This window comes from Drosophila innubila (genome assembly GCF_004354385.1).
Source record: "Drosophila innubila isolate TH190305 chromosome 2R unlocalized genomic scaffold, UK_Dinn_1.0 1_C_2R, whole genome shotgun sequence".
NCBI classification, from domain to species: Eukaryota; Metazoa; Arthropoda; class Insecta; order Diptera; family Drosophilidae; genus Drosophila; species Drosophila innubila.
The window spans coordinates 9,914,616-9,929,449 of record NW_022995374.1 but is presented as its reverse complement, the minus strand read 5'-3'; the positions used below and the strand labels follow the sequence as shown (position 1 = coordinate 9,929,449).

Below are 14,834 nucleotides of genomic sequence, written 5' to 3'. Positions count from 1 at the left end.
CCAAAAAGAGCGGGCTCATCAAGAGAGCTTGAGCTTTTGCTATAAAGTTTTGCTGATCGCTACGAAAGCTTGCGGTTTGCGAACAATTCGGCAGTTGAATTTTGTATTTGCTTCGCTTCGGATCGTTCGGTTAAAAACGGTTAAATGATAAAACTACGCGTAACTCAAATTCAATACCCAATGGCCTTTCAAACGCGTTAATATCAAATTGTTTACTGATTGTGAAAGAGTGTAAAATGTTTACCATCAATTGGTTCGATGTGATCCCCGTGGCCATAACTTTTCTTGTCATAATCTTCGTACAAGTGTTAAACGGCTATTTGCACATACTGAACGATAATGTGACTCCCAAGAATGCAGATACCAATGGCACAGTGACTGAAACAGACTGCCCAATATCGGAGAATATCGCAACGACACCTCATTCCCCTAAAAGGATTTCAATTTCGCAAAGAACATCGTTGACATTGTCGAATGGCAAGTTGGAAAAGCAGACAAGCCTTTTGGATTGCGATAGGTAGGTCCAAAAATTCTTCTTCTTTGCTCAATTAGCTTTTCATTTGTTTTCCGTTGTTTCAAAACACTTTTCCGACGGCTGTCCATCATTTTTCATGTCACAGTCGAATATTATAAATGCTTTTATTTTTATCGACCCAAACACTTTTACTATTTACGTACGGCGGGGCGTATACGCAATAAGATAGGACACTTGCTAATGTTAATGTTTATTTTATGATTTCAAGTTTATTTTTTTACAATATCCGCTGCTGCTTAGGGGAATTTCTCTAGACGTGCCTTACATAATATTAAGCATATGATATGGTTTTCATTGTTATCGCTTGGCTAATCGGTATTGCTCGGTATATATTTAAACCTAATTATAGGAAGTAGTAACAGTGATAAGAATATTTCATAAAGATTACAGTTTACTCACTACGGATGCGATGGCATGCCAGATTTGACTTCTATTATTGTATGAAAGATGAAAGAAAGTAAAATATTTAGAAATATTTTTCAGTGCAGTTTTGTGCTCACATATCATATAATTTATTGGACATTACTTGTTGGGCTGGAAATAGTTTGTAATATGACATTTCCTGCACGCTTTTCCGATATCTCAATAATTGGCCAATACTATTTATAGAAGTGCTTTAATGAAATGGAAACAGTTTATAACACAGTAAAAAGTAATGAGACATTAAAAATAAAATAGCTAGAATAATGATAATAATATTCAAATGGATTAATTAAAAATTGCGATATATCTGATTTGTTATCATTTGTTGTTTCCATCTATGGCATTCATTTTGTTCTGTGTTTACAGTGGCATTTCATTGAACTCTATCAACATAAGCACAACACCAACACCAACACCAACACCAACAACAGCAACGTCCACCTCAAGCTCAGCAACAACAAGTGCCACAACAGCAACACCCTGTTCAACAGCCAACTCATCACCGACATACAGTTCCCACAATGGTTTCCTCACACATACCCTCAGTTTTGAAACCTTGGGCGATGAGTAGTAAGTAACAATAACTCTTCTCGTCACCCCTTTAACTATTCACATAAAGTTATTATTTCTAATTAATATAATTATTACTCATTTAGCCACGAGGATGAGGACACGCTGTCGCTGGAGAATCTCTTTCCCTGCGATCAATCTGAAGTCTATGCCTCAAAGAAGATCAGCTTTATCATCGATGAACTGATCCAAACGGAAGTCAACTATGTGAACAATCTTCGCAAAGGACTCATCAACTATGGCAATCTGCAGGATTGCGAAAATCTGCCAGAAGGATTACGCGGCGAGCAGCGGCAACAGCTGCTCCTGGGCAACATCTCTGAGATTCTCGAGTTGCATGAACAAGAGATTCTGCCTCTCATGTTGCGCAATCAACGCGATCTTAAAGGTCTCTTCGACGAGTTTTCGGCGCACTTTGAGGTGAGTCTCGGCAGGCGTGGGATGCCATCAGTTGCCAACAGCTAAGACAGTATCGAAAAAGCCGTCAGATCCATTAACTTGGCTAGCAGTAGCCGTCTGTCCGGTTTAGCCAATCAATCAGCTTACCGCCCAAGCAAATTAGAATTTCAAATATTTGCTCTGCGCTTTCTTAACGTCGATATTTAACCGTCAAGTTATTTGGTTTCTTATACCCTAACCCTAAGAATAAAAATTATAAAATGAAGGAAGCTGTTAATATTTTTAGTATTAATTCAAAAATAATTATCTAAAATTGTTTTGTAGCTATGTTAGGGTATTAAACTCTTCTAATATATGTATGCAAATTTTTATATTATATATTTGTTTATATTTTTTGCATACTTGAGTTATTTGCCTAACTCGTAAATGATTGACGTTTTCGCGTCTTTAGTTTTCGTGCTCAAAGTTTCTATTGTATTTTTAACAATCAATTTTTATTTATTATTTTTTTTTTAAACCAACGTTCGTGTGCAGTTTCATGTCATTTTCTGCTTAATCATTGACTGTTATTTTAGCGACAGACAGCTTTTAGTTGTTCTGGACTCAGCAATTAATGCAAATATAGCTAGGCGATGACATCTGGAAGTAGGTTATAAGTAGAAAATAATTTATAAAATATGCTGAGCACAAAGCCCAGTTAACACTTGTCACTAGCCCGTAAATTGTGAATCGCATTAAGTTGTATAGAATATTAAATTTCGACTAAATTTAAATGTTTGCTTTTTTTGTTTTTAATAATGAGCTATTCGTAATTTAAGCACATTTATTCACACCTCTTGACTAGTTTGTCACGAATTACTGATTTTTGACCAACACATTAATTCAATATTATGCTCAGAACCTTTGCAATTCGAAAAAAAAGAATAAAATAGTTAAGTGTCAGAAAAAGATACGTGGCTTGTGCCAAGCCCAGTTGTAAGATTCTTGCCAAGATTTTTTAAATTTTTATCAAGAGAATTCAATGTCTAGACAATGCACAAGTAATGCCTGCATGATATGAGTGTAAATTGAGTGTCGTTAAATATTGATAGAAACAAAATTACCCTGCTTAGTGAATTAAATATTTTCTAATAAATTGATTCCTTTTTATTATTTAAAGAATCAGATGATTTGTCTGTTTGCTTTATACATTTGTGTATAGCATATTTACTTCGCCTAGCATACCCCACTTGGCTGTTATTCCTGAGGGGTACAAACAATCTAAGTTAAATGTTAAGTACAAATTGATAAACAACAAAAAGCTGACTATTTGCGACTCTAGCAATTAGCAGGCCAACAGCAAAAGCCAAACGATGACGAATACGAAATAGATGTAGGCATAGCAAAGTCCCATGATAAGATTGGAATAATCACCAAATGTCTATAATAAATTTTAAAGCACTTGTGGAACAAGCAACAAAAAAATCTCTTGCAAATACGTATAGAAATAAAGCAAAAATGTTCATTGCCGGCATTTCAAGTTGACGTCATCAACGTTGTTTGAGCTCAAAACAGAGCTCTTGTTGTGGGGCTTGGCAAAGATTGATTTGAAAATAGACACGTATCTCTCTCTCTCTCTCTCTCCCTCTTCTAGTTGTTTGAAATGACGAGAATAGCTCAATTTTCATATTTTATTACTTAAGATAACGCATGTTGCGAGTGTATTCTTTTGGATAATATTTTGAATCTTTGTGTGTAGCAAGTGCTGCTCTATTGTGGGAACATGTGGTCGAGGGACAGTGTACACTGTACAGTGTTGACAGCCAAATAATCAATTTAAATTGAAATTGCGAGACGGCATTGTGTGTGCACAAATATATACTTATGATCTTATGTCATGTCGGCTTCCAAGAATGTACGCACTTTGAATATTGGCAGCATGTGGAGATCGTAAGCGTTGCAGGTAACATTCCTGAGAACCCATTTTAAAGTAACTGAATTATAACAAAGTCCCAGGGCTTAAGAAAGTCTTTGGCTTAATGCTTAACAAACAGGCTAAGACCCAGTCAACTGATTTATGCTTCTTTTCCACAGTCATACCAACTGATTCACAGCGAAAAAGGAGAAGAAGAGTCATCATAATAAAAGTGTGCATCTGTTTATCCATATATTCTTTGCCATATTTTGGCAACGTGCTGTATAAACAAATATCTAAATAAATGGCTGATATGTATTTCCTTTCAACATTTTGTCTAACAAATTAATGAGGCTTTTCAAAAATATAATTGGCCAGTCGATTAGTTTTCACATTTCCATCGTTTAAAAGCAGTTTTCAACAAATTTTCATTGATTTTACTTTGCTTCAATTTATGACTTGTTTACTTTAGTTGATTTTTATGATTCTTATTATTTTGGCAATGTAACCAGTTGTTGGTTTCGTGTTCACAAAACTTGTCGCGTCAATTTTTGGGCATAAATCGTTTGAAACTGGCCATAAATAGCTTTTCTATATAATTTCTAAATCGCCTTCAACCGGTTAGTGGCAAGTGACAATATTGTCAAATTAAAGTGAAATCTCACAAATATATTTTAATGATCGTGGAAATTTTTGCTAAATGTGCTTTAATAAATAAAGAATTTTTAATCACAATAGAACTATTAAATAAGATCTATGAATCAATTTGATATGAATTGTAAATAATGATATCAGCCTTGTTGATAAGAAATTCAATTCTCAATTGAAATTTGATTATGACATTTTCTCCAAATTCTTTCAAGTTGTTTTGAGCTTCAAGTGCTAACTTTGTTTTATTTAAGTAATATTTGAATATACTTACTTATACCTAAGCTGCGCCCTTTTCAAAGTAACTTAAGCCACTTCCAAGGCAAGTCCCATTAATAAACCCTCAAAAAACATTCCCGTGTTAACCTTACCTAACCCTGTTATAAAAGTAAAGCTGCAAGTTGTTTTGTCAGCAAATACAATTCACATTGCTCAATTTTCGTGTCTGGGCATTACCCATTTCAATTTTAGAGTCTAACTTGGTTTCTCACTCACACGGATATTCAGCATAAATAGATATAGATACGAATATAAAAGCAAAACTTGCCTGTTGGGCAAAATCATAATTTTTGAGTATTTAAGTCACGTAATTCCACACCACACACACACCACACACACACAGATGCACGCACACACAATCGGAACCAGCTCGGAACCAACTGTGAACCTTGGCAAAGCCACTGAAAAATTGATATTCCAACCGTTGTCTCTGTCCTCGTTGAAGGTGCAATGCAAAATATTTTCCAAACTGGTTCAAAACAAATATAGCAAATATTTTGCCAAGATTATTTTTTCATGCATTTAATTTGATTATTCGATGACTGTTAAGCTTTGCCCAAAGTCATTTCCCAGTCCCCGCAGCAATGCAAAAGCCATAATCTAATGGCACAATAATTATACGATTAGTTGACAGAGTTTGAGGCAAATTAGTTGACTTAATATTGGTGTTGTGGCAATATTTGCATTTGCCTCTGGCTTCTGATTGTTCATACGATTCCTTCTTCGCTCTTCTCTCCTGCTTCTTCTATCTGCATTTGCATGTCAAATGTCTTCAATTATTGAATTAAACAATTGCCGTAGGATAAAGTTGTATATGCAAAATATACAGTAAAGACATCAGAATATATTTTTGAATAAACTCAAAATTCATAGAAGGTATTTTCTATATGAATTCGCAATGCATTCACAGAGAATGCGTCATTTGCATTGTGACTAAAATTCTATGAAAAATTGTTAATTTTCATATGTAGATACCTTGTAGATAACATATTAAATAGGGCATATTCATTCCAACTTAGTTTGACTTGTTTAAAATATTTCATCTGATTTTTATTTAAAATATTTTTTATATGTACAAAATGCTCACTGCAGATCAGCAAATGTCACAGTCAAGCATACCCATCAATGGATTATTTTTGTTATTTTCACATGTACATACCTTGTAGATAACATATTAAATAGGGCATATTCATTTCAACATAGTTTGACTTGTTTTAAATATTTCAACTGATTTTTATTTAAAATATATATTTCTTTGTATACAAAGCTCACTGCAGACCAGCAAATGTCACAGTCCAGCATACCCTTTAATGGATTATTTTTGTTTAATTCTCTTCATGTCTTTTCTTGACAAAATGTTTGCAAATTTGTGAAATGAATTTAAAACTGACAGATTTGTGTGTCGAAACTTTTCTTAAATTATACCTGCAAATATTTAATATATGCAATTTATTTAAATATTTTTAGAAAAACAATTTATATTGCTATGTGAGCTTCACAATGGGCAAAAAGTCATCAATGCAGCTGCGACAGGAAAATCGCGAATGGTTGCAGGTAAGCAAAGGAAATTCTTTTTGCATTTATAAAGTGAATTGTAATAATATATGATTATTATTTGTAGAGCTATCAAACCACAATAAAAGACAAGCTGGGCATTGACAGTTTTCTAGTGCAGCCCATACAAAGACTGACCAGATATCCATTGCTGCTGCAGCAATTTATATCGGTGAGTGTTAAGTTCATATATTATTAACTTAAATAAATAAACTGGCATTTTATAGGAATTCTATAAGAGCGGTATTAGCTGTAAGCCTGTGCTTAGCGCCGTTTGTAAGCTGGAAACGCGACTGCGACGTCAGCTGGATGTGGTCAATCAAGCGGAGGAGATACCCAACATAGATGAGCTGAATGAGGTAAATATAAATAACAATAGATTGAATTGAAAATATTAATTAATTTAATATACTCAATTCCCAGTTCGATCTGCAGCAGCAGGGAAATTTCCGGCGATCCACGGAGTTCGATGCACAGCATGTTCCTACCAAAAAGAAATATCGAGCCAAGATCTTTCTCTTTGATCGCTGTTTGGTGTGCACGGAGGTGCGTAAGCGTCGTCTGGCCTATCGCCAGCACTACAATTGGGAGCATGTGGAGCTGCAGCGTCCATTGGAGTTGGCAACGGCGAATGCCAATAAAATAATAAATCTGCTGGTCAAGCAGCCAGATAAGGACAAGGGAAAGCGGGAGGAGTACTCATTTGTGGCATCGGAAGCATCTGTGGTTAAACAATGGCTGCTGGCCACTCACAAGATCATTGAGATAGCGAGACATGAGCAATTACAACGCGATACCTTCAGTCTGCCCATGGATCTGGTGTTGGGCGTTGTACTTGCCATTTGGCTGATATGGCAGTACTTGTAGTGCTATCTAAACTATACGTTACTAAGTTAAGCTATAGAATAAAGATAAGTTATTTGTATGACTATGAGTAAGAGTATTTGTGCTGGTCACATACAGCTGCCACTTTCTTTCACTTCATGCCCGTCCGAGCGTAAAATAAGTTTGCTGCAGTTGACAAATATTTATGATAAATTGCCTTTTTCCATTGCCTGTGCCTGTGCCGTGCTGTTGTTTGTCCTTGCCCAGCTCGAGCACGAAGCAAATGCAATATGTAAATAGCTTTTCATCTTTTTTGGCTACACCCACTGCCAACAAACAGATTCACAAAAAGTATCTTCTTCCTTGGGACATACAGTGGCCACCGAAATTTTATGACAAATCTATTTGCTTCGAATTTATGACAGACTGCAGCAAAACAGCACAGAAACCCTTCATGGCTAATGAACCCTGGCCTCAACTTGGAGAATGCTAAGTTAAATAAAAGCAACTGGCGAGAAAACAAATTAATAATTCCAATTTTCTATTGTACTCATAACAATACAACACAATACAGAAGTTCAAATTACTTAGCAGCCTAAAAGTATGCTAGGTTTTTATTTGCAGCCGCACAAAAGTATGCTACAGATTTTTTATTTGACGAAATTGCAACTATTTAACCACTGTTTGGGCAAGAAAATCAAAGGCAAAGCACATGCTCTGATTATCCGGTCAAGCAATTGCCAAAATTTACAATTCATCTTGAGAAAATTGCATTGGAAAGCACCCAAAAAGAGCAAAGAGCCGACTGCCCCCAGGCCAATCAAAAGCCAAGCAAAAATCGCTAATGAAGTTAAACAAGCGCGCTAAAAAGTATGCAATGCAAATTTTTTAAGCTGTCTTCATAGGACTAACTGCAAAGGATGGGACAGCAATAGCTTATGTGTGTGCGTGTGTGTGTGTGTGTGTGTGTTACAAAATTTGCACAAAAGCAATTTGTTAACATCACACACCCACACACACACATATACTTTTGTGTACAACAACAAACATAGAGAAGGCGACGCGACTTACTTGACATGTGAGTAAATGAAGTCGACTCTTGGTCGGAGTAGGGTCTGTCTAACGGCATTTCGGGTGCTGCCAGATGATTTTTATGCATGCAGCAGCTACACAAAAAAAAAAGTCAAAGAAAGAGTCGTCTCCACGCTTGTTGCCTTATTGTATTATGTCAGTTAAGTTGTCGCTGTTGCTTGCTTGAAGGATAAGGGATAATGCCGGGTTCTTTACCAGGCAGCTTAAGTGTATTAATGTCTGTCAAGTAGTTGTCGCTAAGCTGACGTGTATGTAAATGATTTGACATTTTTATGAGCTAGCTGAAATAAACTGAAAAATCTAAAGAAAAAAACCGTGAAAAAACCTCACGAGTAAGCTGAATACTATTCAAATGGCATCCGTTGAGGTTTAAACTGCATTGCAAATTTCAAGTCTGCAGACTTAAGTAAATATTTCAATATTTTGTTTTTTTCAGGCCATTGGCTACATTTTGGCAGGCCTCTCACGTAGTTGCCCACACATGCCACACATTCCCGTTCGTTTCCAACTAAATGCATAATTTGTGGAGCTGGCAAAGCAAACACAACTTTCAGGGCGCATTGCCACACAATTCACAATATTGCGCCTAAAAGCTGGCAATAGAATTGTAAAATGCCTTGAGGCATAATTTATTTGAATTTAACATGTGCGCTCACGTACTCAAGGCCAAGAGCTGGAGAGCTGGATGGAGCAGGAAGGAGCGCCAAGTATAGCCAAACATATTTACACTCAGAAAAAAAAATCAAAATTTCCGTACTTAAACAGTCCATTTTCAAGTACAAACGATTTCAAAAGCTGTCCAAGTTCGGAATTTCTAAAGTTGAGAACAAAACTCTTATATCAAGTTCGGTTTTCGCAAGTACGGAAATCTTAAAATTAGATATTTTGGGGATACTTTAAGTACGTTTTGGGTTTAATTCTGAAAGTCTGAAAAAATTGAAAACATACTACTTTAAGTACACAAAAATCTTGAACTAATCCCAAAATGAACTTGTTTCTAGTACAAAACATTGTCACAATTAATTAACTTTAATCTTAAAACATACACTAGTATGTGTATTAAAATTATTCAAAATACCAAAATTAAATACTATTTAATAATGGTGTATTTTCTTGGTTAGCGACCTTTCGAAAAAGGTGCTGATTTTACCAGCGATCCAGCCTTAACGTCATATTTGCGTCGCTAGAACCACTTGAGGATTCTAAGGTGCGACAATGAAAAAGAAATATCCCAAAACGTACTTGTTTTTAGTACGAAACGATCTCATTTTTAATTTACTTTCAATCTTGAAAAAAATTATTTTAAGTACGAAAAAATCTTAAGCTAGTTTAGTACAAATAACTCAGATGTTGCTGGAGGTATCTTTACAAGCCTCACGGATTATATATTTTCCATGGTCGTATATATTCTGACTAAGTTTGGATAAAATCGGACTACTATTTCGGACAGCTGCCATAGGAATGTGAAGTCAGAATTCTAAATTTAAGATCGGTTCATACTTAATTCAAGATTTTTAGTACACAGCAATCTAAAAATTTTAAGATCGAAACGGTATAAATTCAAGTACGGTCGTACCTAATCTTAGGATGGCATATTTTTCTAAGTGTATATATATTTTTTTTTGTGGCATGGGCATCTAGAACAAATTTAACAAGTAATTGCGCAAATTATTGCACGTAGCATCGCCTAGGCGTAACATATGTCTAAGTTGTTGTCTAGGCGCCACAGCTGACACTCGACTCACACTCACACACTCATCACACACTCACACACTCATCACACACACACTCACAGTTCACGCTACATTAAATTAACTTGACATATTCGACTGTCGCTCTCGCTGGCACGCAACTGTTGCTAATTTTTGCTTAATACACGCATGCCACAAGAGCTCCCTGGAATCATTTTGAGGCACTGTTGTCCATATACTTCATTGGATTTGGGGTCACATGCTGCTCACTGCACAGTGTTCAGTGTTCATGTGTGCTTATAGTATAAATTATCCAATTCACGCCTGAGCGCAGTTGTCGCCCATGAGGCAGAAGGAGCACAAATTGTATTACGTCGCATGTAAATGCAACACTTAGGCACGCATCGAATCCTGTACCCTTGCCCCTGCTCCAGGCTCCATTTCCATTTTCATCATTACTTCCATCGCCATTGTCATCTTCAACTCAATAGAGACGGAGCCGGAGCTGTCGCTGGATTTGTGTATTTGTATTTTTCGAGTGTATTCGTTTGTCTTTTGCTATTTCGGCCTGAAAAAGTTCCAATTTTGGCTGTGAAATGGCACGTGAAACAATGTGCTCGGCTCAAATTGGAATGCTAGGGAGGTGTTCGGTTAGAGCACAGTGCAACTGAGTACGAACATTCCGTAACGAATTTTATAAACAATTTCTGGGTTTTGAAAAGTTTTGAAAAATGGTAAATTTTAAAGTGTTATTTTATGAGAAATTGTTTTAAAGTTGATTCTTAAGATTTAATATTTGAATTTAAAAAAACACAAGAAATAAATTTACAAGTTTCATTAAATTTGAATGCAGAATTAATTCAGAATGATCAAAATTACATTAAACTAAAAAATTGGTTAAGTTTGGGCAAAGTTAAGAAAGTTGAAAGTTGATCTAGCTACTTTACAAGTCAGATTTTTAAAAAATAAAAATTAATTCTTTCAATTTTATAATATCATTTATTTTTTACTTAAGGTTTTCTGTTTTCAGAATAACGACGGACACTGTGCAGAATTTCTTGAGTGCTATTGTTGGCACAAATCAAGCAAGACAACAATGCCTATGCGAATGTGTGAATTTCAGGACGATGACAACTGATAATAGATCGAATTACATACGCTCAGCACAGCCCGAAAGGAGACACAGGACTAGAGCGTGGACAGGGGAAGGGCGGCAAAGTGGAAGACATAGGCAAAGCTGCTCCAGACTCTCGTGTCCCAATTGTTGGGTGCAAATGTGAAAAATGTCTGCCAGGCAGACGCACGTTTCACACTCACACACACACTCACTCACACACACACACACACGCTGAAAATGGAACTTAAGACCCGAAAATGCGGCTCAGCATTAGATAAAAAACAAAGGCATGTAATTTTTGGTTCATAGCCGTAAGCCACAAAACGAGCAGAGGCTGAGAACCGAAAACCGAATCGGAATGGAAATAGGAAACGGAAGCGGAAACGCTTGATAATCGCAGTGAGAAGTAATGCAGCATCAACTTTGCTGTGGTGTTAAACACGTATTGAATGTTGCACGATGATGATGATGATGATGATGATGAGAATAATGATGATGATGCCTGATGGCTGATAATGTGATGTGTTTTGTTGTGTGGCGGCGAAACGAAGATGAGGCGAAGGATGAGGGACTCAAATCACGCATTGATAAATGCGCTCTGCTAAGTGGCATGTTTTGGGTTAAATGCGGTGTAAAATGTGAGAGCCCATACACCTAATAGCATAATAAGGGCAAGGATTGCCCTCTCTCTCTCACCTTACCACGTGCTGAGTGACAGTTCAGTTAGCTGCCAAGACGGAAACTGTCAGCCTGGCGATGTGACGCGTATAAATCGCCCGGTCGGTTGCCTGCGCGCACCTGGCGTGCCAACATATGCCACACGGAAGGACTACGGACTTGTACTCGTACACACTCGTACATCTTGCTTACAGGCCAACGCCAAATTGAAATTTAAAACGAGAAAACCAATAAAAAACAAGTTACAGGCGACAACGACAACGACGACGAAGGCGGCAATACAAATTGCAGCGACGACAGCTCAAAGGCTCGGCCCCCAAATCCCCATCTTCCAACCCCTAACTCCCACCACCCATCACCCGATGCCACCAATCCCCAAATGCAATTCGCGCTCAGCCTGCATACAAATGCCGTGCTCCAGAGTCAGCCAAAGGATAATATAATGCACGTTGTTGAAGAATAATGGTTCTGCCAGAAGACAACATCGTCGCTGGCAATGTCTAAAGGACTAAGCATGTCTGCCAAGGAGTCGCCCAAACCCAACAGCTCAACGAAGTCAAACTCAGACTGAGCTGCTAGTTTGCTCTGTTTGCTCTCTAGACGGACTAGACGGACTAGACGGACAATAACGATGCCAGGCAGCAATGACAGGCGATTTTAATAGAATCTATGGGGTTCCGACAAGGCAAGAGTTTGAAGTGAGTGCGGGAACAATGATATTAATGCTTGGCCTATGAATTCTCCTCTTGGAGTCATCGATTTGCTAAGCTGTCGTCCAAGAGCATGTTATGAATATGTTAGTTATTCAATTGTCATGCCAACTCTCAATAATATAGCCTGCTTTAACTATATAGTTTTCCAACTCATTTGATCTTTAATAATAAAATATTTAATCCTAGCAGGCTAACTTTTAACATATTGTATATCTATACTTTGCAGTGTTTGTAGCTTACTGCTCGTCTTTCCTTTCACACACAAAATTACTCAAATAAATTCTGTTCACAATGAATTCGATTTCTCTGGAGAAACTTGGTTCATCTTGCAAGGCGCTTCGAGACTCGGAGCTGCGTACTGTTGCTTTGCTCGGCTGCCCGATGAAAGTTCGAAAATCGCGTCACTTTTTCCAACTTGAGGTCTTTGTACGTGCACATATTGAAACCGAGACTCCAATGGAGGCACGCATCAGTTGCAAGTTGATCTTCAAGTGCCCCAGGTTTTATCCTCGTGATGCGCCCGAGGTGCACATGCGATCCAAGAATAATTTTCCCGAGTACTTGGAGTCGGAAATTCTTTGGGAATTCGATCGCATCAAGAACTTATATCATGGATCACAACACATAATACCAATGGTGACCAGTGCTTTGTACATGATTGAGCGGGAAGAGCAAAGATACACGGAATCTGCAGTCGAAGGCAAGTGATATTAGATTATATAGTGTAATTTAATGCTTATCAATTTATATTTTACAGATGAATCTAGAAACTTGTAGTCGCTTCCACTGAGGCCCCAAATTGTTCATGTGTTAAACGGAGTATAATTCCAAGTAGCTAAGCTCAGTTGTGTTTAAAATTTATTTAGTTTCGGTTAAAGCTTTGGGTGCACCAAGTAGCATAGAAGATATTTTTTGTTTTTGACAAATTATTTCGCACTGAATATCTAAATTTTGTGTTAGCTGAAGTAAACAGCGTCTACACAAATGAAGCAGGGGAGTTGAGGAAATATGTTTTATGTTACACGAAGCTATGATTTTAATTAAGGATCGAAAAAGATTATTTTCGATATTATTTACAAGGTTTTCACTACATGATAATAAACTGTATAAAATAAACTTATGCTTTAATCAGTGTTTAATTAAAAATGTATCATACGGCATTGATAATCAAAATTAATGTCAAGTTCTATATTGTTTAATAGTTGCTTTGTCTTTTGTATCTTGTACCATATACTCTTCATGAGAAAGTCGAAATAATTTTTTACTGCAAGATTGTACTGAATTGTGGTAAATTATCAGTTATTAGTTTTGAAGTAGGTGTTTATTTTCTGTATGCCAAATAAGCGAACATGACGCATTTTAATGACTTATAAAAATTGTTTGATGAAATAGTAATACGAGCACCACCATTAAGATTATTTTAATACCACATTGTAACAGTCTGGTGTGATTACACAAATAAAATGATATTTTTAAAGCGCTTTTGTCATCAAACACGATCAAACCAAATTGTATTTTCCTCCATTCCAAAATCCACTCATTCTTTCTATTTCAAATTGATTTGTTTAAAATTGGGAACACCACTCAGAATTCGTTCTATTCGTGTTACCGAGCGATCATCGAAGCGTAATACTCACAATACGTTGTGACTAATGTCACTCCGCAAAAAAGCATCACGCAATACCTCACGCTGCCGAATAAAACGATCCAACTCATCAACGCGGGTGTTAAAGGCTTTCAGTTAGTGTGAAAGTAAGTGAAGACTGACTACAGAAATGATCCTGTGAAGTATAGTCTTAATTTTTCAACGCCCATCACAGTGCTCCTCACTGCAGACAAGCTAGAACCACTTGAGAATTTTAAGCATGCGAACGCAAAAAAGAAACGTACACGAAGTTTGCTGACGTCATTCGATTTGCGTATTGTCTGCTGCTTGTGAAAAGGCGAGCGCAATGAAATAAATAACGGCAGCTAAAGAGAACACGTTTTTCTTGCTCTCATATTTTTAATAATTACAATTCAAAAATTTCAAAAAGAATTTGTACACTTGGCAGCGGTGGGATTCGAACCCACGCCTCCGAGGAGACTGGTGCCTTAAACCAGCGCCTTAGACCGCTCGGCCACGCTACCATTCGATTTGTAGACCGTTTTTATACCAAAGCTGATGAAATTATAATTTTGTCACAAAATTTTTAGCGCTTTAAAAGAGGCGTGGCAGACCATTGAAAGTATATACAGTGTTATATGTAAGCACAGCAGCAATTGTTTAATTTTGTTGCCCTACAAAATCAAATAAAACGAATAAATGAAAAAAAATAAATAAATAAATAAATATGTATCTTGAATTCGTTTAATAAATTTGGTAGATACAACAGATCAAATTTAAATATATTTTAATATTTGGGAGTAACTGAGA

General features: G+C 36.7%; 2 protein-coding genes and 2 non-coding genes across 5 annotated transcripts; 2 read left to right on the top strand and 2 right to left on the bottom strand.

Annotated features, from left to right (window-relative positions):
• Positions 1-84: 84 nt before the first annotated feature.
• On the top strand, positions 85-7,233 carry LOC117785560 (kalirin). Of its 2 annotated transcripts, XM_034623644.1 has the most exons (7): positions 87-517; positions 1,325-1,528; positions 1,615-1,948; positions 6,216-6,302; positions 6,370-6,474; positions 6,530-6,661; positions 6,726-7,233. In XM_034623644.1, exons 1-7 carry the CDS (start codon positions 237-239, stop codon positions 7,167-7,169), a joined length of 1,587 nt encoding a protein of 528 aa, XP_034479535.1. In that variant the 5' UTR covers positions 87-236; the 3' UTR covers positions 7,170-7,233. The 2 variants fall into 2 exon arrangements, with proteins under 2 accessions (XP_034479536.1, XP_034479535.1); XM_034623645.1 differs by lacking the exon at positions 1,325-1,528 and having other exon boundaries at positions 85-517.
• Positions 7,234-12,678: 5,445 nt separating this feature from the next.
• LOC117785567 lies at positions 12,679-13,538 on the top strand. Its single transcript, XM_034623653.1, has 2 exons — positions 12,679-13,118; positions 13,176-13,538. Exons 1-2 carry the CDS (start codon positions 12,710-12,712, stop codon positions 13,193-13,195), a joined length of 429 nt encoding a protein of 142 aa, XP_034479544.1. The 5' UTR covers positions 12,679-12,709; the 3' UTR covers positions 13,196-13,538.
• A 459-nt stretch (positions 13,539-13,997) lies between these two features.
• On the bottom strand, positions 13,998-14,216 carry LOC117786012. Its single transcript, XR_004617546.1, has one exon. It is a non-coding gene; the product is annotated as a small nucleolar RNA U3 (small nucleolar RNA).
• A 250-nt stretch (positions 14,217-14,466) lies between these two features.
• On the bottom strand, positions 14,467-14,548 carry Trnal-aag. Its single transcript has one exon. It is a non-coding gene; the product is annotated as a tRNA-Leu (tRNA).
• Between the last annotated feature and the right edge of the window lie 286 nt (positions 14,549-14,834).